The sequence below is a fragment of the Botryllus schlosseri genome, chromosome 15 (genome assembly GCF_051294905.1).
Source record: "Botryllus schlosseri isolate E-star chromosome 15, Bs_hap1, whole genome shotgun sequence".
Classification (NCBI taxonomy): domain Eukaryota; kingdom Metazoa; phylum Chordata; class Ascidiacea; order Stolidobranchia; family Styelidae; genus Botryllus; species Botryllus schlosseri.
Window position 1 is genome coordinate 12098466 of NC_137250.1, and position 24870 is coordinate 12123335.

The 24870-nt window shown below is 40.6% G+C and overlaps 2 protein-coding genes across 2 annotated transcripts; both read left to right on the forward strand.

Moving 5' to 3' along the window:
- The first annotated feature begins 5430 nt into the window (after positions 1 to 5430).
- Positions 5431 to 8522, forward strand: LOC145457477 (NADPH oxidase 2-like). The gene is made up of 2 exons (XM_080335694.1): positions 5431 to 6147; positions 6474 to 8522. The coding sequence occupies exon 2, from the start codon at positions 6505 to 6507 to the stop codon at positions 8221 to 8223; it is 1719 nt and encodes a 572-aa protein (XP_080191820.1). The 5' UTR covers positions 5431 to 6147; positions 6474 to 6504; the 3' UTR covers positions 8224 to 8522.
- Positions 8523 to 13131: 4609 nt separating this feature from the next.
- LOC145456897 (uncharacterized) lies at positions 13132 to 23036 on the forward strand. Its single transcript, XM_080335040.1, has 8 exons — positions 13132 to 13254; positions 14070 to 15283; positions 18879 to 19031; positions 19210 to 19266; positions 20740 to 20829; positions 20895 to 21020; positions 22140 to 22209; positions 22731 to 23036. Exons 2-8 carry the CDS (start codon positions 15188 to 15190, stop codon positions 22805 to 22807), a joined length of 669 nt encoding a protein of 222 aa, XP_080191166.1. The 5' UTR covers positions 13132 to 13254; positions 14070 to 15187; the 3' UTR covers positions 22808 to 23036.
- The last annotated feature ends 1834 nt before the right edge of the window (positions 23037 to 24870 follow it).

The following is a 24870-nucleotide window of genomic DNA, read 5'->3' on the forward strand; positions in this document are numbered from 1 at the left end:
GGTGATTGCTACTTGCTATGGTGTGCAATAGAATTCTCCACTGGCCGGATGAAATCGTCTGGCGGGCCGTGTTTGGCCCGTCTGGATTGTGTTTGACAGCCCTGCTATCTACTGTTAGGTCGGTGCGGCTATCTGATTGTGTGTTTTTATTTTAATCAGGTCCGAAACAACATTTTTTCCGCCCCCTTCCGCCCAAAAAAAGAGCACTGATCTCTGACCCAGCATAGGGTAATCGATGTAACTTTTTGGACAATTACTATATGCATTTGACTGTGAAATTTTATGAATGAATTCTTCAATAATATTGATTCTCCCATTAGGCTACCATAAAATGCACCAGCAGGTTGCACATCCGGTGATTTCCAACCTTTAATAGTCGCGACCTCATTTCAAACTTTAAAATGTTCCGTGTCCCAGCTAAAAACTTGATAAGCTGATTGCTAAAAATTTTTAACTTGCCCAAACTTACTCCCGGCCTAGGATGGTGATTACGTCCAACATCATCGCGATCCCCAGATAAAGGTAAACGACCCCAAGATTTGGAAACACTATCTGTGGCTAAAGCATCTAATCGGCGTTGACCAACTCTAGTACTATACCGTTTGCTTATAATTGCGATTACCATTGGACTTATTTCAGTAAATGATGGTAATTTATATTTATTTTGATTGCATTTTTTGGCGAAAGTGGTGCCTGGTGCCCACACTAATATCAATATACGTGTCATTACCTCGCGCGCAGCGCGAAGAAGAATTTTGAATATCATAAATCTGCTTGAAAAAAATATTGTTTATGTTGATTTACGAAAAACTTTTCAGCCTACTTCAACCCTTCAAAATTCCGGACATTTAGGCATATTTTAGAAATTCCTCCCGGACGCAGATTTTTCAGCGAAATTCCGGACATGTCCGGGAAATTCCGGACGTATGGCAACCCTATTCTATACGTTCATGGTCATGGCATATTCGATGGTTAAAGTATATGTTGGTACTTATGGGTGGATTTTGGCAGGTGAACAAATTTGTTTGTTTGTTTGTCAAAGTTTTATAATTACGCTATAATTGTGTAAATACATTCGACAAAACATGTAGTGTGAGCCTACGGACGATTTGCGAACAATATACTCCACATACACGATATGGAATGGTTGGAACTAGGGTTGGTGCGAACCCCTGAAAGGTACTGATTCTCGTGAACGCGGACCTTTTTGAAAGGTTCTATGTGAGCGCGAACGTGAACCTATGACGTCACGTGACGTTATATTCTAATATGTTAATGTATATGCTGATGACTAGTTTTTTAAACCACACCTAATATATAGCAACTGGAACAATGAAATGCCATAGTAATTCCACAAAATCAATATCTTTGCCAACAATTTCGACAAGGACATCGGCTCGACCGGACAGAAGCATTCTTAAGTGTGAGACACCGGTTTCTATGCCTACGCCAGATATTATCTCAAAAACAAGTTATACAGTACACTAGGGTTTTTGCCGTCATTGCCGTCGAATTCCGGTTTTCGCGGCTTTCATAGTTATAAAGAAGAACGGATTGCCATAAAGGAGGACATTTTGGGGGTCCTCATTGGACCTTTTCGATTTCCGGAAAAAAAAGGGAAAATCCTCCTAAAGGAGGGCGTGCCGTATGGTAGCCCTAGCGCAACACCCCGATCGGACGGATTTGGTTTTATAACACAATTAAGGATATCAAATCTGGATAGATCCCGTACGACTGATAGATATTATACATTTGACATCGATGCATTCTTTACACCAATTCCGTTGATGTAAATAATAATTGATAGGTTGACTTAGCATCGCTGACTTCCCACACGTAGTTTGTTTCGTTTTTGCTATTTTGTGATTGTGGGCAAATCTCACAGCAGAGTATAGATTCACAAACAGAAAGCTGAATATTCCGAGCGGTTCTATACCAATACCGAGAAAACCATTACTGAGAATGGACATTACCGAGAATGCCAATACCGAGAATGGACGTTACCGAGAATGGACATTACCGAGAATGGTCATTACCGAGAATAGACACCACCGAGAATGGACATTACCGAGAATGGCCAATGTCAAGAATTTAGCTTGCTGGGACTGATGTTGTCGAGAAATTTATACCTGAGCATCGATACCGAATGCGGCAACGCCGTGATGCACTCACACGACCTGTGCATATGCATGACATGTCCGCATCGCCTACATTGCATTCTCGGTAATGTCAATTATCGGTGGTGTCCATTCTCGATAATGTCCATTCTCTGTGGTGTCCATGGTCGGTAATGTCCATTCTCGGTGGTGTCCATTCTCGGTAATGTCATTCTCGGTAATGGTTTTCTCGGTATTGACCGGACACCATTCCGAGCACACTTTCGAGCAAAGAATTTTTGAAAGTAGCAAGGTGCATGCTCGTTCAGTGCTGAATTTATTTTCATACTGCCAGGGCCGAAGTTGAAACACAAAAGAATTCAACCAAACACGTTATACTGACGCTAAAATTGTAATACATGAAAAAGGTTCACAGTGCAGAACCTATCTAACCAAGGTTTTTGTGAATCCGCGAGCCTCCAAATTCAGAGGTGCACTCACTGAACGTGAACGTGAACCTCACATTCACCCCATCTCTATAGTTGTAACCCTCGAAATCATCGTCGGTTCAACAGCTATAGCACCTAGGTAAGATCATTGGTGCGGAATGGATGTTATGATGATGATGAGCGCTGACCGTAAAATGCTACATTACAATGCAAACGTGGTCAATCAAAGTTTCACAAATTCGAAATAACATTAGTTTTACTATACAAATTCTGTCGACATCTCTGTGGCCCGACCATGCGAACTACAGGGCATTTATACGAGTTACGATATAGCACGTTCGTACAACGGCTGGAATTACCAGCTTTGTTTTATATATATATCGATTTATCGCGTATGTTCACTACTTCTCCGTGTGAATTAAGTTATTTGAATTCGATCTTAGTGAACTTCGGCTAGCACAAATCCTCGACGGTACTAGCACCGCAGCTTTGCACGAGCCGTATTTGGAAGCTGGTGGAATTTCAAGCAATATGGAAATTGAACAATTACGATACACGACGAAAAATGGACATCAGTAGTGAAACCAAGATCATTTCAAATCATGTTCAAACAATTTGAGATTGCGACTGTAACATATCGGCTAACTTCTGAGTTGAGGCTCTGGACCCCATTCTGACTCCTTTCGAAAAGAAATTGCAACGAGCTGCTGTGTATTCACAATATTACAAACAGTTCAGGCATTCTTCTAATGAACAGTAAACGAAACCCCCGCCGTCGTATCTTTGTCAATACAACTTGGCGTCACCAACAAATTGACAATTCTGACTTGTCGCACTCCCCCAATCGGAAAACTCTGAACATTTGACTTCTAGTAAGCTTAAACTCAATGTAGGTTGTCACCCTTGACTACTTACGTGACCATACGTCCTCTTTTGACTTTTTTGAAAGTGTCCTCGGAGGACGCCCAAATGTCCTCTCATTTGAGAATTTTGGTTAAATATAGGACAAAATTTGACTGAGATACAGTAAATCAGCACTGAATTAACGCTCCGGAGGTTATTTCGGGAGCTGAGCCGGAAAGTTGACCTTAACCTCAATGAACGGAGAATTCAACAAAAGTGTAAATTTCAGGAGCCGAGTCGAAAAATGACCGTTTTTTATAGTCAACCAACCACATTGTCGGGTAAAATTTACCATGTTTTCGGATTTAACTCCACCATTGTAAGTACGAACATTTTTAAAAAGTGTCCTATTTTCAGATTTCCCAAATATGGTAACCCTACCCTTGACCCTTTCGTAAATATTACAGCATTCGTTTTTTGATCACGAGTTTGGTATAGCCAGTGGTAGGGTATTGCTTTGTACTTTTAAGTACTTTTTAATTGTATTAACTACCGATTTTTTTCGTCGCACATGGGCCGTAGCGGCGATTATATATAGTACCACTGAAAGCCCCACCCATACCAATGCGATTTCGATCTTCAGATTTACGTTAGGGAGCAGTCTGCTTTCGGGATCGTGTGTGTGTACCGTGTAGGCATATTTATCGGTTACCAGAGAATAAAAATACCAGACTGCATGAAGCCAGAAGTTGCTGATACAGCGCATTTTCAGTATACACACTTAAGTATTTACTCTTCTGTTGGTTTACGAAGACAAGTAAGTTTCGCAGAATCAACAATAGGTAAGCGATAAAGTCCACAATGTTATAAAAGTATATATTTGCACTTGGCGTGCGATTATGTGACCTCAGGTTCAGTAAAAATGGTTTTTTCATTGTACAATATGCAGTGCGGTCTTGGAACTAAATAACCTGGGGAAGTATTTTACTTATGGAGCGTCTTATAGTCACAAACATATTTAGGCCACTTGGCTGTACGACTTTATATCTGCGCACGATGTGCCAGGAAATTGCTAGCGGTTATATGGGACATTCTATATGCTGCTGGTTGAGAGACTGATAATGAGATAGATAAACGACTCAATATGGTATCCCCCTCAGCAGAATTGCAACAACTTCGCTTGAGAAATGGAAATTGCTATTTCAACGTACAAGTTCGTTACGGTTAATGAAGCGACGTGTGTTTTGTGCTTTGATAGGAACAGCTTCTTTGAGGTACAGAACTTCAATATACAATTGAATAGTATATTCATATTGAAATGAACCCGAATATTTTCGGCTGACACTCGTCAGGGGTAATCGTCAGCAACTAGTAGAGAATTCGAAAGAACAGCGTATATCAACAATCGTAACACAAAATATGACGTCACCAGCATGAAATGTCGAATACGAGAGCGTTCAATGTACTATTTTTAGATGATACACGAACTCTTTTTGTTGACACAGCCTTGGCTGGTGTATTTTGATAAAAGTCGACTCCAAGGCGCAAGGTGCTTTGATAGGGTAGGTCAGGTCTATTTGAAAACAGGTCTCCGTACAAGGGTCATAGTTGGTATTGGCAAGTTATTGCAAGTTCGCACTATACAAGGAATGATTTGGCAATAGCTGTAATTTATCCGGGGCAAGAGATAATAAGCAGCGTAGATTACGCTGTATTACGTATATAACCTGTATGTGAGTGGTAGCCTGAAGGGAACTAGCACGCAGTCTCCTTGGCGATATTCAGAGCGTAGCCTACATATTATTTATTGCACTGCGATCTGGCTTTGAACAGCCGCCTGTGACTAGATCTGTCAACTTCAATAACGGCTGGAATCTTATATTACTGTTATTGCAAACGTTTTCCCGATAATAATTTTGCCGCAAAAGGGGAAACCCCCTTTACTTGGAACAGCGAACTTGTTACATATTTACTCAAGATGAAATAATACGAACTGCGCTGTACCGCGTATATGTTGAAGAACAGTCATCGCATTGAGTTGTGGCAAAATGTACAGTCGACAGGAGAAACATTTTGACTTGACTAGATAGCTTGAATAGAAGATAGGATGCAGGCCACGGATTGTATGCGTATCTGTTGTTACAAGTGTGTCGTTTTGCCTCGGCGGTTTTTAGTGTGCCGCGTCTAATCGAGCGAAATCACCACCTGTTTACTATACCGAGCAAATCGTTCCTCTTATTTAAATACACTGCGACCGATGGCCAAGTTGTCTCGTTCTAATAATAGTGGGCAAAAGCTGGAAATGGTGAGGTGTTAATGGGGGGCACTGATGTGAATCAAAGCACACAATTGTCGCACTGTCGCAATTTCTACAAAATCAAACGTGGGAAAGCTCAGTATTTTGTCGTACGATGTGATACCTCGGGCTGCGATAGGCGTCGGACGTCGGTATTATAAACTCCGTTTAATGTTGCGTGAAATAGACCCACGCAGGTGAATCACCAGCCTGTGTAGATCGTCTGCAAGCAAAGATATCCTAAAAGGTTTCAAGCGTAGCATGAACATTGCGTTGGTTTAGGGCAGGCAATCATAGAATATATAGCGGTATTTTTTATTAGATGTACGCATTTACTAGGAAATTAATCTAGAAACTTCCCTATACGATTAATATCCATTCGATGCTGGGTTGAAAGTAAAAGGCTTTCCTTCGGAACATTGAGCAATTGGCAAGGGAATATATACGTTGGATATAAACAAGTGTGAGTTTGATGGTACAATTGAATGGCAATAAATGACCGTAAAAGTTAAATAGCTATTGAAATAAAGGGTTGCTGATATAACATGTGTACATTTGAGTTTTGCTGAAACTTGGCGATTCTATCTTATGAAACAATTTGGTCTCATACTAATTCAAGCCTGATATAGATAGAAATATAGCGGTTGAAAGTATGGCTCATTGAATTTATTTTGCTCACTGCATGAACAAATCGCTATCTTCCTTCAACTTACCTGTCCAGCAATCCATATATTTACCTAGAATTCTGGATGTAACCACGAGTATCAATATATATATTGTTTGTTACAGAGCTAATCAGACTTGTTCGAGCACAGACAGTATGCAAGGATTACTAGTTAATGACCTGCCCAAATATTTCGTCTTGGTGATATGGCTTGGCGTGAACGTTTTCCTATTCGTGTGGTACTACCTCATATTCGATCAGGGTAATGACTACATCTATACAAAAGCGATGCTGGGACCGGCCCTGCCTCTAGCCAGAGGCTCGGCCGCATGCTTGAATTTCAACTGCATGCTGATCCTGCTTCCAGTGTGTCGCAACACCGTGTCGTTTGTGAGAGGATGGTGCACGTGCTGCCCGCGGAGAATACGGAGAGTGTTGGATAAGAACATCACGTTTCATAAGCTGTGCGCGTATATGATTGTGTTCATGACGCTAATTCATTACTATTCCCACTCCTTCAACGTGCATTACTACTCCACGGCTCACGACCCGTTGGGTGGGACGAAAAGCAAAAACAATACGAAGCTAGTGCTGAAGTTGGCTTCGCTAGGCGATCAGCCTAACGAAACCTACTTGGACCCGATTCGAAAATCGACATATCCAGTGGCGTCTGTGTTCTTATTGACTGGAGGCTGGACCGGCGTAATCATAACTACCGCACTGTTACTTATGGTGACTTCGTCGACCGAATTCGTGCGCCGGTCGTATTTCGAAGTTTTCTGGTTTACCCATCACTTGTTTTTGGTATTTTTTGGATTTTTGATGTTTCACGCCATCGGCGGACAAGTGCGCGGACAGACAAACACGGAACAACACGACCCGAGGGTATGTTCCCAGATAGACCCGGACGAGTGGGCCGGAAACGTAACTTGTTCCACAGAGCCGCAGTTCGCCGCAGGCCCGCCTGCCTCGTGGAAATGGTGCGTCGGACCGCTTACTCTGTACTTGATAGAAAGGATCGTGCGGTTCGTACGCTCCATGCAGCACGTCGAAGTTTTAAAGGTGGTAAAGCACCCGTCGCGCGTGGTCGAGCTGCAGATGCGTAAGAGAGGGTTCAAGGCTGAAGTCGGGCAGTACATCTTCGTACACTGTCCGGACATATCGTTTCTGGAGTGGCATCCGTTTACGCTGACTTCGTCACCCGAGGAGACGTATTTTAGTGTTCACATTCGTATCGCGGGCGATTGGACTAGCGCGCTGAGTAAAGCCGTAGGTGCTGACGAACCGGGCGGCATACAGCCGTCCTGGAAAATGCCGCGAATCGCCGTAGACGGGCCTTTCGGAACGGCAAGCGAGGACATTTTCGAATACGATGTCGCCATTTGTGTTGGATCTGGCATCGGGGTTACGCCTTTCGCGTCTTTACTGAAATCAGTTTACTACAAAACCACAAACGACCAGGACTCAGTCAGGCTTTCGAAGGTTTATTTCTTCTGGATCTGCCCCGATACCCACGCTTTCGAATGGTTCGGCGATATGCTAAAGCACTTGGAGAATCAATTGATTCAAAGTGGCAAGCAAGACCTGATCGACTACAATATCTACCTCACGCGTGGCTGGACGCCGGAGCAAGCCAAAACGATAGCTGTGCACGAAGAAGACGACTTTGACGTCATAACGGGGCTTGATCAGAAAACCAACTACGGCCGACCGAATTGGAACGACATCTTCGCAAAAGTGGCGACAAGCCACCCCGACACGCAAGTCGGCGTGTTCTTTTGCGGCGTGGCCGCGCTCTCGAAAACACTGCATCAGATGTGCAACAAACATTCCAGTAGTAGCGTCACATTTTCCTATAACAAAGAAAATTTTTGATGCGCCTATTTGCGTGCGACTTCAGGCTTTTATCGCGATATGTATTCGGGTGCGAATTCATTTCATTAGCACACTCTTCAGGCACGTGTATAACGTTACTTCTCAACATAATTTAGCGAACAGTTTCTGATTACAGATACGTAAATCACGGTAAATGCTTTTATATGAAGTGGAATCATGGAGCACTCGGTGACATATTTATCGCTATTTTTGTACTGTAAACCGAGACGTCGTCGAACAAAGTCATTACCGTTAACCATTACAATACTTAACTTATATGACGTTATATATTGTTCACAGCGTGGACCATTTCTTCGAGCCGTAACTACTGGGCTTGAGTCGAGTCGACAGTCGAGCATTCAAGTGTCGCAAATTATGAGGTCATATAACAGTATGTGGAAGACGTGGAAAGTATAATGCCAGTTTTACATCACATGAAAGATAATTTGGTCCGATCTCGACAACACCTATCTCATTTCACTTTGTGACAACGTTGTGGATTGTGATACATGTTTCGAATGCGGCGACACGACCAATCGAGTTTGCAAGACTCCCACAGTGGAAAATGTTAAGGGAGATTCAGTTTCAGTATCAATATCATTCGCATACAGTGGAAAGAAAGAAAGGAATCGAGACGACTCAGTGATGTCAATGAATCAAAATCAAACCTTGGCCTGCAAATATAGTAATCAAAACGGAAGGACACGTTAAGAACAGGTATGCAGACTGGATCAGAATAATGGTCAGGTGAGGAAGAGGCCTGTTACAGCACGGGGTATTATAGTCGCAGTCAGACGCTAGTATTCATCCAGTAGAAACTGCTTTTATTCAGACTTGATTGTGAACATGAACAATGGACATATTCGAGGATGCTTTGATATCCGACGAAATTAGTTCCTCCGCTTGGATTGAATTTTTGTTTTACCATAATTCGCCACTATTTTGTGGTAACTGGACGAGGAGGGACGCTAAATTCAGCAGGGCAGAGGCCGCAATAGAACTGATACATGAACTTGGCAATTTCAAATTTGCAATACGATTTGTTGGTCTCGCGTCGTCGTTGTAATGCGTTCTACAATATCAAAATTCTCGAATGCTTGCTGTTGATTTGTCGTCGTGGCGTCGCAAGTGCGCATAGCGTGTGTTACGGCAAATGTAGCTGCAGTGTTTTATCTCAAATAGCGCATGATTGTATAGCTGCTGATGCCATATCCAAATATTACTCATTGCTAACCGGTGTTGTCTATGTGATAAAGTCAGTTCCGGATCCTTTTTCTATGTATTTGTAGGCGTAGATGACTCCATTCCTGTAGGATATGCGCATCGTGCCCTGTGCAGGAATTGATCTCATTGTGATAGTGCCGAGATGAATGCGTGCCACGTATATTGAACAACGGTCAGGTTACAAACGATATTTCTGGCTTCGAAGTTGACTCCAACAGAGGATAACAGGATGAGCATTGACATGGATGCACTCGAAATTTAAACTCTATGATGAGTCAAGGCCATGATAAATGTCCTAAACATAAAAGGTTGCGGAAACTAGAAATTGCTAAGTTTATGTATCAGTTCCACTGCTGCGGTCATTGCCCCGTAAATTTCGATGACATTTTTTTACCTTGGTATCAAGAGCGTATTTGTAGATGTACAACGCTCGCGCGTCCACGTCGTCAAACTACCATATTGTCGACGAGAAAGATCAATGCTCTATCAAATGTGCCGGACCTGCTGTGTGGAACAATATCTCGCCGGCTATCTGACAGTCGTCGAACATGTCCAGTTGTCCACATTCAGGTCGATTTACAAGCAATTTCTACTGAATGAATACTGGTCAGCCCTCAAGTTTACCAGACCATGACCTGACATATTGATCTCGCCTTCCGTTACATGCCACCTCCTTTGTCTCTTGTCCTGTTGTATTATCTTCGTTTACTTTTCATTCAGTGCGCATGCGTCCTTTTTACTTCACCTAGGCCAGGTGGGAGTCTGATTTCAAAGACTATACTCCAACTCGTTTCGACACCTTCCTATCTTTTCGATATATCCCAGGCTCGTGGTGTATTGGAATGATGAAATTGGTAATAACAGATTGAATTGAATTGAACTTCAGCAAATTGCATTTAGTAAATTTCTAAATCCCCCATTTTTCGCAGTTTTGGTTTTCACAATTACATGATCTTCCTTTGATACATGTTGCTATCGGAGCAACATTTACATGAAGCTGTCTTTAGAAATTACACAGTTCTATAGATAATTAGGGAAATCATGGTTTCCCAAATATCCCAAGACAGGCAAGGATTTCGGAACCAAGGAAGGTAGGATCCACTGCGACTCACCAAATGCCGAGCAGCGAGCATGACTGTTAATACCATCACCACAGTCTATACCACCGCCTGCTGTCTCAATAATTTTATCAATACAATATATGTTATAATTTTGACTCAACGCAAGTTGTTTACTAGGGATGGTGTGAACCTCTGAAAGGTTCGGGTTCGTGTGAACGCGAACCTTTTTGAAAGGTTCTGTGTGAACACGAACGTGAACCTCGTGACGTCATATTGCTAATTCAAACCCTATCTTTCAATGAAGTGATAGCCTATATTAATGTACACGATACCTAGCGAAGACTCGGGCCACATAATGTCGCATTGCTGAAGTACATATTGGCGTTTTAAACGTCGCTAAATGTATCAACCGCGGTTATCAAAGGATATAATAATCTCATAAAATCAATACATTCCGTCGCTTTGCCAACAATTTCGACGAGGACTTACCAGGGAATATAAGCTTACGCCTTAATGGTCTTAGCCGGGCCGGACAATGTGTTCGGAGTCTGAGTATTGCTACATTGATATTGAGCACAGTGTAAAACGGGTTTCTATACTCGCTACCGATACCATAAACAACAAGTTATATAGCAGTAGCCAGCACCTTTATTGCACGGATTTGGTTTTAATGATACAGTAAAGATATGAAGTGGAGATTGACCCCGTACGCCCGCTCGATTTTTTACATCAGAAAACGATATCAATGTCATAGATTGGTTGAATAAGCATCATTCGCTGACTATGTATATCGCCTGTGATGTTGTGTGATTGCGGGTCAAGCTCACAGCAGAGAGTCGCTAAAGATTCACAAACGGAAAGCTGGATATTTCGAGAAAATTTTGGTAACAAAAAAGCAAGTAAAACTTTTAAGGTTGTCAGGGTGCATGCTCGTTTAGTGTTGATTTTTTATGCTGCCAGCGCCATGCATAGAGTGACCTGCAGTTGAAATGCAATAAATTTGAACCAAAGATCTTATAATGAAGTGCAAATTACAATTTACCAGAAAGGTTCACAGTGCAGAACCTACCAAGGTTCTGTTGTGAACGCGAACCTCTAAATTTCCGAGGTTCACACACAGAACGCGAACGTGAACCTCAAGTTCACACCATCCCTATTGTTTACTAATCAATAAAATGAACTATACTGAAAGGATATCGGCACATGAACGGGAATAAAATATAATTCTATTAAACCTATGAACATATGCATTAATTGTCGTTCTCAAGAAGATGACGGTCTCTGAAAATCGCTAATACTTTTTCCCACACTTCCGTGGTTGGTGTGTTGGTAGAGGTATAGGGTAGAGATGGAGCAGCAAGGTAACAAGAATATCCTTCTCGCACAGGGAAATCCAGTGCCAAGCCGCCATCGCATTACTTACACCGTACAGAAATAGTAGTTATTGTGCGACGCATAATAGCCAAAGCCATGCTACGGCGTAGTAGCTCGTTTGTTGGTTTTATTGAAAAATTGTGACGCTTATCGCCTAATCATGTTATTTGCGCCATGATAATGAATGTTGTAATGTTCATTGATCATTATTCGCGTTCTTCCCAATTCAAAGATCATATCGCTGGCTGCAAAATATGACCTCGCGGGCCGCATGTTGATGACCCCTGGTATAGTACAAAACGAGCAAAGCTTGGTATACGGACGTTAATCATTCTCATGGTGACGAGACTCCACTGCGATTTGATATGAACTGAACTTTTGGCTGTATTCATTTCTCATTCACAATTTCACTCAATTTCCAAGTTTTTCCGAATTCAGTAATTTTAATTTTAATTTTAATCTAATTTGGAAAAAGCTGTGAAGCTCTAATTCTAATTCTAATTCTAATCTCATTTGGAAAAAGCTGTGTAGCTCTAATTCTAATTCTAATCTAATTCGGAAAATACTCTGTAGCTCTAATTCTAATTATAATCTAATTCGAAAAAGCATAAAATTTTCCAGTTGTCCAAGTCTGGTGCATGAAGCCCTGGCTTTATGTGTACGTCAAATTAGGTGTCTAGCGCCACCTGTTTGGTATTATCCATGACTTTGTGATTCGTAAAAGTCACGCGCCATGAGAGATAAATATTGACTTATCCCAGTACATGTACAGTGTACATCTATACACCATCCGGCAATGCTAAATCGACTTCATTCAGATTATATTATGCTACATGCAGCTACCGTTTGTAACAATCATTGCGTTTCGTATTCATTCTGGGTCACACTGATCTCAGCTGCTATATCAGACAGTTTGAATTATGGACAATTCAGCAGTGACCGACAATTCTGGAGCAATCTACCACGAGTTGGATCCATTCAAGGTAGATTTGAATGTACTAAGACGACTTTTAAATGAACGACTAATTGTAATATTCAGTGTGTAAGAATCGCCTCTTATCATAAGCCTCCATACGAATACGGCATAATCTACCAACTTATATCTTAGTTGCCAATTAAAGTATTAATTTCTAAGACGTGAAATTTCTGAAGGTTCAAACTGGTTCGCGACGCAAACGATAATACTGCGTTAATCACGCCCGAATTTCTCATCACGATTTTTCGTTTCGTTGACATTATAAGTCTATTCAGGCGCGGGTGGTGAAAGTGTGGGGGATCATTAACATGCTGTTCGCCATCGCTTCCATCATAATGCTGTCTATAAAGTCGCATTCACACCATCGCTACATCTATTTATTAGCGAACATACTAAGTAAGTAAAGTAATGGTATGGCGGTAATTGTGATATGATTCAGAAATGCACAACATGTGCATAATTGCATATGCACAATAGCAGATGCACATTGCACATGCACACTGCACAAGCACATACACAATGCGAACTCTCCGCTATAAAGTGAGGATTGGCTAAAAGCAAATGCCTGCGGCGATTGTGACCGCTATGTTACGACATGGAGTGAAGCTGGGCTTGTTGAGAAAATGAATTGCAAAATGACAATATTCGTTTTGTTGTAATATCACAGTCAAATTATATTTTACGATCTAAAGCAGTGGTTCTCAACCTAGGGGGCGTGAAAGCATCTGAAGGGGGGCGAGAAGTACCGGTACCTCCAATTCACGAGTGTTTCTCTGGGGTAATTTTTCACCATCATAAAGGGGGCGTGTCTAAAAAAAGGTTGAGAACCACTGCTCTAAAGATGTGATATGTATCCTTTGTCTGTCTGTGACTAACAACATGCTTGTACTTTCAGTGTCGGGCATAATTTGCCTTTTCATATCATGGTTTTACAAGCGTTCTTCTCTGGTTAGTATCGTAGCCGTATCTAGGTAACATTAGTATATATAGACGTGATTGTTCGTATGTAAATAGCCTAGGCCTGGGTCCCGGGAAAAAACCATTGTTTTAATTAATGATGCGGCTTAGGATCAATTCAACCTAGTACCACATGTAGTACCACATGTAAATATATCATATAATAATTGGTATTATATTATGACCATCCCACACCGGGCTGCGAGTTTCATTGTTAGATTTTCTATGTATTAAACCTGAATTACTTTTCACAGGATCCGAAAATTTGGTGGTTGATGATGGTAGTTTTCAGCGCCCTTTTCTATCAATCATTGGTGTCGCTGATGTACGTGTATGGTAACGAAATGCATTAGCAGCGCGCTGATGTCATGGCGACATCGTTGTTACGCAATATCCTGTAGTGTACAATCGTTACGTTCTGGTTTTAATGTTATTAAAGGGGCACCGCGAACTAAATATCTAGTGGTCTCAAGTTACAGATAAAAATGTGAAGATTTATTTGGCAGCAACCAGTTTCCTCCGTATTCAAACTGAGATTTACACGAGTGTTACTTCATATATATTTATACGCCATTTTACCAGCAAGGTTTATCACGTCATATAACTGATCTTTCATATGTCCCGGCCTTACAAATCGTTTATGTATTTTCCGAATTAGATTACTGGATGGCGTCGACGGGTATATTGATCGATATGCACTAGTTCTAACTTTGCATACCAGCTGTTATACTTTTATGATTGGGAACCGCCAAGAATCGGCTTTCCTCACGACATCCAACCTACATGGATTGATGCTATAGTACGTAGGCTACGTACGTGTTACCGGGCTAACCTGCGGAAAGTGAACCTATTTTATGTGTGAACTTTGTCACTATATCATTGAAAGTATCTATGGAAAGCAATCACACTTCAATGTAAATCATGCTTATCCATTAAATAATTACTTCCTAACTGCACTAAAACAGAAATTCATTCGTATAAATGTGGACGAAATAACTGGCATATCACAGGGAATGTCAAAACATATCGTAAATAATAACATGTGACTCTATGTCGTCTGTTCAAATACAAAGCCCTGATGATCAAGCTATTTGAGAGTGGTACAGAAAGGACGATAAATCATTACAGTTGTTTATAATACCGATCGTTGTCACTCGTCGAGCAATTTGGCAAAACATCGCATTCGTGTCAAGACATTCTGGGAAATATAATGCGTAAATCGGCAGCTGATCAATTGAAAAACAAATCGAAACAGCACAAAGTATATATTCCATTTTTACGCCGAACTCGGAGCGCGTTCTCTACGCGAACATCAGTTTGCGAGATATCGACATTCTGACAAGAGCGGTCTTGCTGCGGAGCGAATATAGAAATGCAAGGAACAGGTAGCCACACGACGAGTAGCTCTTACCGAGGCTCATATCGGAGGCCTTCGGTGGACGACTCTTCGAAAACAAAAGTGTTTGCGGTAAGAAGTTGTCCCGAATTGAAATTTTCTGCGTCACACAAATTTCAGGCTTCTTTATGCTTCTTACTTGGTTATATGACGGATTTACCACATTTTGTGGTGGTCTGATTCAGCCATGGAAGCGATCCGTGTTAGGAAGGACTAGACGTGTCCATGGCCTAGACGCTTCCACTGGTTGGAATTGAACCAAATTTGGTGAGGATCGTTTCTATAGACAGCCTAACACTTTCATGGGGTGAACAGAAAATTTTCAAATTTTTCGTTATTTATTTTTATATGATAAATAGAAACTTTCTTCTCCTGTAGCAAAGCGGTTACTGGCTGGAATTGACCCAAATTTTTTGTGTAGGCTTAAATTATGTAACCTAACAATTTTATCAAGTAGCCAGTACGATTTGAGAAAAAAAGTAATTTTTGAAGAGCCCGAATGTGCATTGTACGTACAAGTACATAGATCAAACCTTCGAATTCGCTTGGAATTTTCATATAATACTCGCACAGAAACCATCACAAATCAATTTATCCTGATTGCTTTCGATCGATCCGAGTCATGATACGTCACGAGCTACAGGAAAATCCTTACCAACATTAACGAGTTCGCGATAATTTTCGCTTAATCCATACATCTCATACAGCGAGTAATCTGTCATCTGTGTATACATAAATTGTCGAGGGATGCATTAGCCGGTCAGAAAGTAGAAATATGCGTCATCTTTATTGCCAAATATAGACAGGAGGCAAGATGAAACTTTATGGTACTATAATAAAAGTGACATGAATATAAGCTCATACGCTAGCTTTTTCAATCAACAAATATAACGCATATATGTACGCTTTTCAATACAAAATACTATATACAATTCCAATAGCGGTATTACTCTAATCGAGGTTTATCACACGCCAGAATGTTGTGAATATGGCAAAATGGTGCAGCCGTCATAAACACAATGCCAGTTTTAAAATATCCAGACACTGAACAGCGAGACTGGTAAAGGTGCGGGTGAAGTTTCGTAGATTGGATATGATATAGATATGTTTGATTTGTTTCGGATGAGCCGTATATTTCCAAGGCATAGCAGCACTGACAACGTCGGAATTATTGATTGTCGGAACAATGAGCAATGAACATTGCCTACACACACCATTTGATCGAAAATGACCTTAGCATTGGGGTGTTCGTAGTTGCCCCGGAACCAGGACTATTTTGGAAACACCTGGAACAATGTCAGACAATAGATAACTAACCTACGTAGGCTAGGTATTCATTTTTTGTTCTAGTAGCTAAGTGGGAGAGTAGAAAGCTTAGAAGCTCCCGGCTATAACAGACTGAAAATAAAACTCGGATATCTAAGATGGAATATGCCGTGTATATCATAGACTTGTCGCCTGTTTCTTAACCTTTTTAGAGCTAGTATACCCCGAGAGCAGTATAGTTCTTAACCTTTACTAACCCGAGAAACACATATGCTATAGTCTGGAAGCCTTCGCGGAGCCTCAAATTTTCGCAGAGTCATAATAACAAAAATCTTCCACGATACACATCTAACTACATTTGAGTAGTATATTCATATTGAAATGAAACCCGAATATTTTCGGCTGACACTCGTCTACTACGCATCCAAGACATAACTATAGATTACTGGTGCACACAATGAACTGTGCATCAACAATCAACAGGGTGTTAAAAGAACGAAACCATGAAAATATAATATTTACATAAAACAAAAACGTGATAATAAATATTAATCGAAAATCAGGTTGACGTGCTGCTGTTCCCACTTCCCAAGTAGATACCGATTCAGAAATGTGAGGCTTCACCCTGGAAAGTGTCATTGTATTGTTCGATTGAAACACAACAGCGTGATACCAACTGCTTAAATACAAATGAGATATTACATATTGGAGATAGAATTGGCATTTCATAAGGTTTCGAAAACCAATTTTTCCCCGTACGTCACTGTACGCGACGTACCCACAAAACAGTCACACTTCAACTACTGGGTATAATTGCTTGCAACCAATAATGGCCAGGACGGTCGCATCATCAGAAATCATTTATATAAGTTGAGTGTATCTCTTGACCTACGCAGAACCCTTGAGGCTACGGCTCATGGATCCTCTAGTGTTCAGTGGTACACCGCTTAAGAACCAATACCCTAAAGCTTTCTATGAAATTTCTCGTATACCCTCTATCCATTTTCGACACAATTTCTGATAACGGGTCTCTTCATCACTGCCCCTTACACACACAAATTATTAATCATGAAATAATCCACTTTTATAATGAATTTGTGCATCATATATCATTTTAAATGCGGTCGAAAGCAAATCATCCGTGGAATCCTGCAACAGTAAGAGTTACGTTATTATTTTGTCCTATACTGTCACATCTCGCCAACTATAGATAACTGTGTAGATAACTGATTGGTTAACAAAGCACAATTCACTGAGTTCTTACATGTAGTGTGTTTCGTTCTTGCTATTGTGTGATTGCGGGCAAAGCTCACAGCAGAAAGTCACTAAAGATTCACAAACGGAAAGCTGAATATTCCAAGCCAACTTTCTAGCAAATTATTTTTGAAATTGGCAAGGTACACAATCCTTTAGTGCTGAATTCCTTTTTCATGCTGCCAGCGCCATGCGGAGAGTGGTTAGAAATTGAAATGCAATGCAGTTCAACGAAAGATGTTATAATGACGTGAAAAATTGTATTGCATGCAAAAGGTTCACAGTGCAGAACCTACCAAGGTTCGTTTGTGAATGAGAATTGAGAACCTCTAAATTTCAGAGGTTCACACACAGAACGTACGTTCACCCCGTCCCTACTTCGTGCCTCTATGTGGTCCTCGCACCCCTGTTTAAGAATCCATTCTTTAAAGTTTGGACTAGTCATGGTGCACTCAATATAGACCGGGGGCCGGATTCAAACCTTTTGATCGTTTTCGGATTGGACTAGTCAAACGATTACTGATTACTATTGGTATGACAAAGATATATAGGCGAGAACAGTTGAGCAATGAGCAATAAGCAAATTGAGCATGCATATTGCATATTGGCCGCGTTCCAGACATGATAAGTTAGAGCCGAGACGCAATAACATCCCCTACAATATTTTGGAAACATGATCCATGTCCGTATATTAGTTGACCAAGTACTTTGGCCATTACTAGGGTTGGATTTGAAATAAACGGTGTTTTAAACAAAGGCTTTTTTGAAAAAAAAACAATTTTTTTCAAGTTGTAAAATTATACCATACTTGCGTAAATACTTTCCAAGAAACATGTTGTATGAGCCTAAGGAAAATTACCACCCGATATAGCTGACGTATATCGATATGGGATGGTTGGAACCCTCAAAATAGTCGGTTCAACAGCAGTATTTCGTCAAAGTGGCTATATTCACCCTACATTTTCAATTGTCAATGTCAATCCACTATTAAGTCACATTTGAATATTCGTGACGACATGTCTTAAAAAAACATGTTTTAAACAAGGGCCTTGTTTTAAACATGTTTGTTTTTAAATCGATTTTTGTTTTAAATGCAACCTTAGCCATTACCCTTTCCGTGTCATTCAACGCTTTATTCACTGTATAGATTGCACAAATCATGTCTGGAGCAGCGGCATTTACGATTGGGATAACTCTTTTTGGGATTTGCGCCAACAATGACCATTGTACGAAATTGAACTGGCATTGTAAATGCGACAAGTGGACAACGATGGCAACCAATATTTGGGGTGGATTTACGGTGAGTTGTATGCTAAGTTTTCATAATATAGGGGCTGTTACATCCCTATACAACAGCCCCATTAAGCCTATATTATACACTTTACTAATGAGAGGAACAACTTCAAATATATTGATAAAGCTAGCTTATCATACTATGCGCACATGGCCTATCATATCAGCCTATATTCTAATTTCAGATAACATTTTTCGCGTCAATAGAATTCTGTGGCATAAAGAATCCTTCAAAATTACCGGTAAGTGATTTCTACACAGATTTATGTAGTTAGGCCGCATGTAAGCGATCCAACTTGAAACACAGCATGCCAATACGTCAAGTGATCCACGCATTCGAAAATCATTTGCTCTGTGTATTGATGTTATTCATTTGCATTCCTATCAGCGATATCTATATAATATATTCAATTGCATATCAACGCTCTGTGCCTCCAAGAGTCCTTTCCTGTACAATTAATATCATTATATTGTGCATTGCTTGCGAACTCCTTAATGTTCGGAATAGTATTCAGAATGAGCTTGTTGGATCATGTTATTTGTTATCCAAAACCACAAGGACTTCCTATATTCCCTGCCCTATATTCATGCAACAGATGTTAAGATGCCCACCGGGTGCCACATTATTATGTAGGCCCCAGTCCGTAATTTCGGTTTGATTGCAATACCAAATGAATATTGCTGACTGTCATAATGATGCTGATCCTTATTCCATTGTTGAAGTCTCTATAAGCGGAAATGATATTCTATATCATTTGTTCTTCGCTTCTTTTTCTTAGGCCCCTCTCCTACTTCACCGGTCACCGCACCTCCAAATTTAAATGAAGAAATATTGGAAATATTGAAAACATATAGTCTTTATTAGGGCTGGGCAAAATCGAGTACCCGAGTGATTCGATTCTGAATCACGTAATATGCTTCGAGTCGAGTCGATTAATCGAGTATCACGCATTATGCCGTCATAACAGAATGTAATACGTCAACGTTCAAATATGCACCGTTTATGCCACCACAGAGAAAATAATGCCTGTTATCCATCTCATAAATGATAATTTGGTATTTTTTTCGACCATACCGATTTCATTCCACTTGGTAACAATGCTGTGGGACAATCATGACTTCGGAAATGGGTTACGTCCAGTAATCTTTGTAGCTTTGTACTATATGATTCGTATGCTACGATACCGCCCATCAAGGTTTCAAAGCTTCAAACAGTGAAAATTATTATCGAAACAATAATTCTCGTTGATAAATTAACTTTCAGTGGTAGAAGCGTATAAGTTCAGTACTCGAAAAAATCGTGTTTTACTACTCGACTCGAATCAATAAAATAAATACTCGATTCAGATTCGAGTACTCGAATCATTGTGCCCAGCCCTACTCATTATGTCACTTCATTATAGTCAGTTGACTACAATAAAAATATATGATCATCGTGCATGAACGTGCTTCCGGACCTGATGCGTGCGTGCACTCGGGGGTTGAAAGGATATTAAGATGGAGATCATGGCTGTACGCCCCCTGAATATTGTTTTGGATCTTTTAGGGGGAGGAGTTCTATATATTGTCCTCTGATATCAAATATGTCAACGCTGATCGTGTAGCTTCATTTTCAAGATTCTCGGAAGTGTGTGCGATGCATGCATAGATTAAAAATAGCTTCTTCTGACAAAGTGTCTTGGTAATTTATGTATTATTGATTCATTATTATTCAGATGTCGTCAATACTAGCCACGAGTCTCGCCGGGTTGGTGATGTCGCTAGTGGGACTTGGTTTGGAGGTAGCTGGTGCCATATCTACCTCGGTGTGTATGCTAAGAAATTCAACTAACGCATGAGTTTCCTAAAAAGTTGTTCTTGTCGTGTTTAGAAAACGCTTCTGCCGCAACTTATTCTTCATTCTCTCGCGTCTGTTGTATTCTTTTTCTCGGCCATATTATTTCTAATCGGGATATTTGCAATCGAAACCGAAAGATTCAACGCTAGCATGGGGAAGGTGAATTTCCATTCTATATGTACACACGGAATCGGTTTACATGGCACTAAATTTCTGTCGAAATCTAATTGATGAAATGTATAGTCCGTTGTTTACAACCTTTCTATCCCGTCATTGACCGCCGCAGTTACCAGCTTTGTGTCTGATAATTCTAACATACGAGAATATATTTGGCAGACACTGCAAAAATTTCAGCTCTGACATATCGGTAACAAAAATATTGCCAACGGAGATGTAGCGGTTTCCACAAGATATATTTTCGATTTCGATTTCCTTCTACATGTACTGTTGAGTAAAGGTGTATGCGATTCTAATTGATCATTATTGTTGACGGGACAGTAAATTGATAGGAACAACACATTTCGGAACGTCAACGTGTATTCTGTCAACGAAATGCTTCCCTTGAAAGGGTCGTCGTTGAGACCGCATTACAATCAATACACAATGTCCAATGTTTGACACTCCTTTAATTTTGTATGAAGTTCCTATTATAACAATCTAAATAAGTATCCAATCTTTGATGAAATTGTGCAATGTAGTAGGCCTTTACAGTAGGTTACTTTTGTCGACGCACACAAGCACAGAGCGGGCAACCATTCGTGGCAACTCATACATTCATAATAGAGAAAACAAAAGACGCAAAGTAAAGTCAATTCATGTTTAATTGCGGTCAGGGACATAGTTTTTAACTGGAAAGCGATTGGATGCAACAAGCATTCGGCCCAATCGGCGGGCCGAAGTGTTGTAAAGACCATCGGGCGAGCAATGGACTACAGTTAAATTTTGACCAATGCAAGAGCTTTTTCTTGAGTCTTACAATTACTTCATATACATTGCTGAACTTAGTCCAACGAACGAAATAATGCGTTGATATTGATCAATAAAAACAACATATACGCCAATTACGCTCATACGAGATATAATAACTTGCTATCATTATTTGCATGAGATTGAATTTCCTTTTTCCCAAACTGTTGTCTGGAATGCGATGCTCGGAAGTATATTATGGCGGGCGTCGGAAACGTGCCACGAATACTGCATTAAGTTCATGCAATAGTGTTACGAGATCACGATACTGGGAAGCTGCCACATATTGATCGCACGCGAATATTTTCACAGATCTGGCGTCCAAAGAACCAGTATGACTTTGGTGACCGGGGGCAGGCCAATCGGGTTATAGATGAACGGCGTAAGTTGAGAATATTGTAGAAACCATGGTCATTGGCGATTCTATATAGGAACATATAGTCTACTATATCAAACTTGCAGTTGTTGGTACGGGGGCTATCTCCAAGATGCAGTTGACATGGATTTGCAATATTCCATAATAAAGTAGCTAAATATCAATCCACAAGTGAGCATAACTATAACCTATTAACTCATCAGTCATGGTTAATGTCCGTTGATCATCGGCCATGCATAAACGTTTCGCACCGGTTTGTCTCAGTATACAGTTGGGAAATTGCACGTCCATCATTATAATCATCAACTTCCCGACTATATGACCCTGAAAGCTTTCTAGGCAGTCCCTGGTAGCTATATTGCATTATTGCACTTTCATAACATGCGCCATGCAATCTATAGACGTCTCTGAAGGAAGAAGAATTACACATCACTATTGCCTGAACAGAAATCGATTTCATGGACATAATTTCGTTCATATGACCGATTGATTGATTGTTCGTAACAATATACTATTTCCGTTTTTAGAACAAGGCGAGAGCATCTCAAGCACGCAAAATGCAAATGGCAATGGATATAAACACTACCAAACAGCTGCAGTATGACTGTCAAATGTCATGATTGTGTTCTTTGTGATTTGACTTGAAAAGTCTATGAATGAACGACGGAATTGAATAACATATGAGAGACATATGTACCGAACGCTGGATGTTTGGACTGACCGATACTTGATGAAATCGCTAGCCTTTATCGATCAAATAGCGTTCGTCGTTCTATGTAATTATGATGCAACTGTATTTATGACGCCAAGACCATTAAAGACTTCTGAAAATCCACAGTAGGCATTTCTCATTTTTCAGAGATGTATGACCTGTAAAATATTCCGAAAATTTACAATCGAGGACCGTTATCTGTCGCTCCAATTTAAGAGATATCGACAGGATAGACGTTTCGTTCTTCGAAGATCTGCGATAGTGTGCATGCGCAAGTGAATGATGGAATAGTAATGGTGATGGTGATATTGGCTACACTAGACGGGAAACAGCTCAATAGAAAATATCGCAAAACATGCATAGTGTGAATATATAGCATCAATGTAATCGTTTGCGATTACGATTGCTACGGAAACTAGCGATTACGATTACAGAAAAATCTCGAATTAGTCGATTACGAATATACGGAAAGTAATCATCGCTATTGATGATTGCATTTATTTAACTTGCTTGAACTTGTTGTTGTTACGATCGTCGATGTCCATCGTGCAACTTTATTGCTGGCGATTTGTCATCCACACTAATAGTTATTAATATTATAGATACGACCGATGCTAGCATAAGCGGGTAGCTGACGTCAGATTTATTATTTTAAATAAAGAATGTCGAAGTAACGAGAAAATGCTGGAAACGTCGTAATCAATTACACTTACAAATCGCGATTACCCCCATGTCTGTTGCAAACTGATGATAAAGGGCCGGAGATTGTATTAGCCGAAGTCTGTATATATGGGTGCGTAGAATAGGCTTAGGCTCGTCAAAAAGGCTCGGTGTACGACTTATTCACACGGGGCACTTCAATTTTAAAGGGCTTAGCCAGAAAAAATAATGAGGTGGAGGGCAAATATTTGATGAGTTCCAGAGAACTACTAGAAAACCAGACTTATCCGCAAGACTACTGTTTATATCCATAGTCTTCCTATACGTACCAAAATCGCAAATGTTCATGACATTAAAGTTCAGTGTGCATTCATTTCCTAGTTGCTAAAGTCAGACCAGAACAAACTAATAAAAAAAATCATTTGGTGAAACTCACGCGATTCCAAATTCGCATCTTGCAATATTTTACTCTGCGGTTTGCGTTTGTACCGGGGCTCAGGTTGAAAGGACGGGACTATTTGGGACCGTCATTTCGGCGCCTGGACATATCACTATCGCAGGTATGCCTTTGTCATTTTCGGCCAAGGTTTTATAGTCATCAATCTTTCTGCGACTGCGGTTCGCGGTGTCGCAAATTTATGTCCTGGTGCAGAGGTGGCTGGCGTCGAAATGTCGGTACCTAATAGCCCCGCGCGCAGAGTCTGCACACTCTTACATTTAAGCATCCCAACGACCTCAAGCGATACCATAGGGTTATACCTGTATCTGTCAATTAGGAATACGGTAAGACTCAATTCCGCAAATTATTCACTTTCTTCGGGAGGGTGCGTGCCAACTGCCCATAATAAAAGCACACTAAATCGCGCGAAGCGAGAAGATAGTGTTCAAGTTGAATAAATCTGCCCAAACGCTATTTGATGTAAATTTACGAAAAATGTGGAATTCCATGGCCATGGCAGGTTATTTCGAAAGTTACAGCGCGGGCCACTCAGAACTTTCTCGCGGATCATGGGTTGGCCATCCTTAGTCTGCACTGCATTGGAAAGGCATAGTAGCTAATAGCCGTAATCTATGAATTGACTTGCACTTTACATGGTAGTCATTGCACTGCAAACACTACACTGTAAAAAATAAAAACCTCGATTTACCGCGAAATGTTTGGAAGCACGGTAGCCAGACATTTCGTGGTAATTTAACATTACCGTTAGTCAATGTAAATTGAACTTACATTCGTCCGGTAATCTCACTTTACACGCCAGACTGTAATGTTACAGTCACGTCCGGTATATCCAATC

Bases quoted from the DNA above. Each gene is read 5' to 3' on its own strand.
- LOC145457477 (XM_080335694.1), top strand. From the start codon at position 6,505: ATGCAAGGATTACTAGTTAATGACCTGCCCAAATATTTCGTCTTGGTG.
- LOC145456897 (XM_080335040.1), top strand. From the start codon at position 15,188: ATGCAAGGAACAGGTAGCCACACGACGAGTAGCTCTTACCGAGGCTCA. The intron at 19,032-19,209 runs GTGAGTTGTATG...TTCTAATTTCAG, and splicing joins ATATTTGGGGTGGATTTACG to ATAACATTTTTCGCGTCAAT. The intron at 19,267-20,739 runs GTAAGTGATTTC...ATTATTATTCAG, and splicing joins AGAATCCTTCAAAATTACCG to ATGTCGTCAATACTAGCCAC.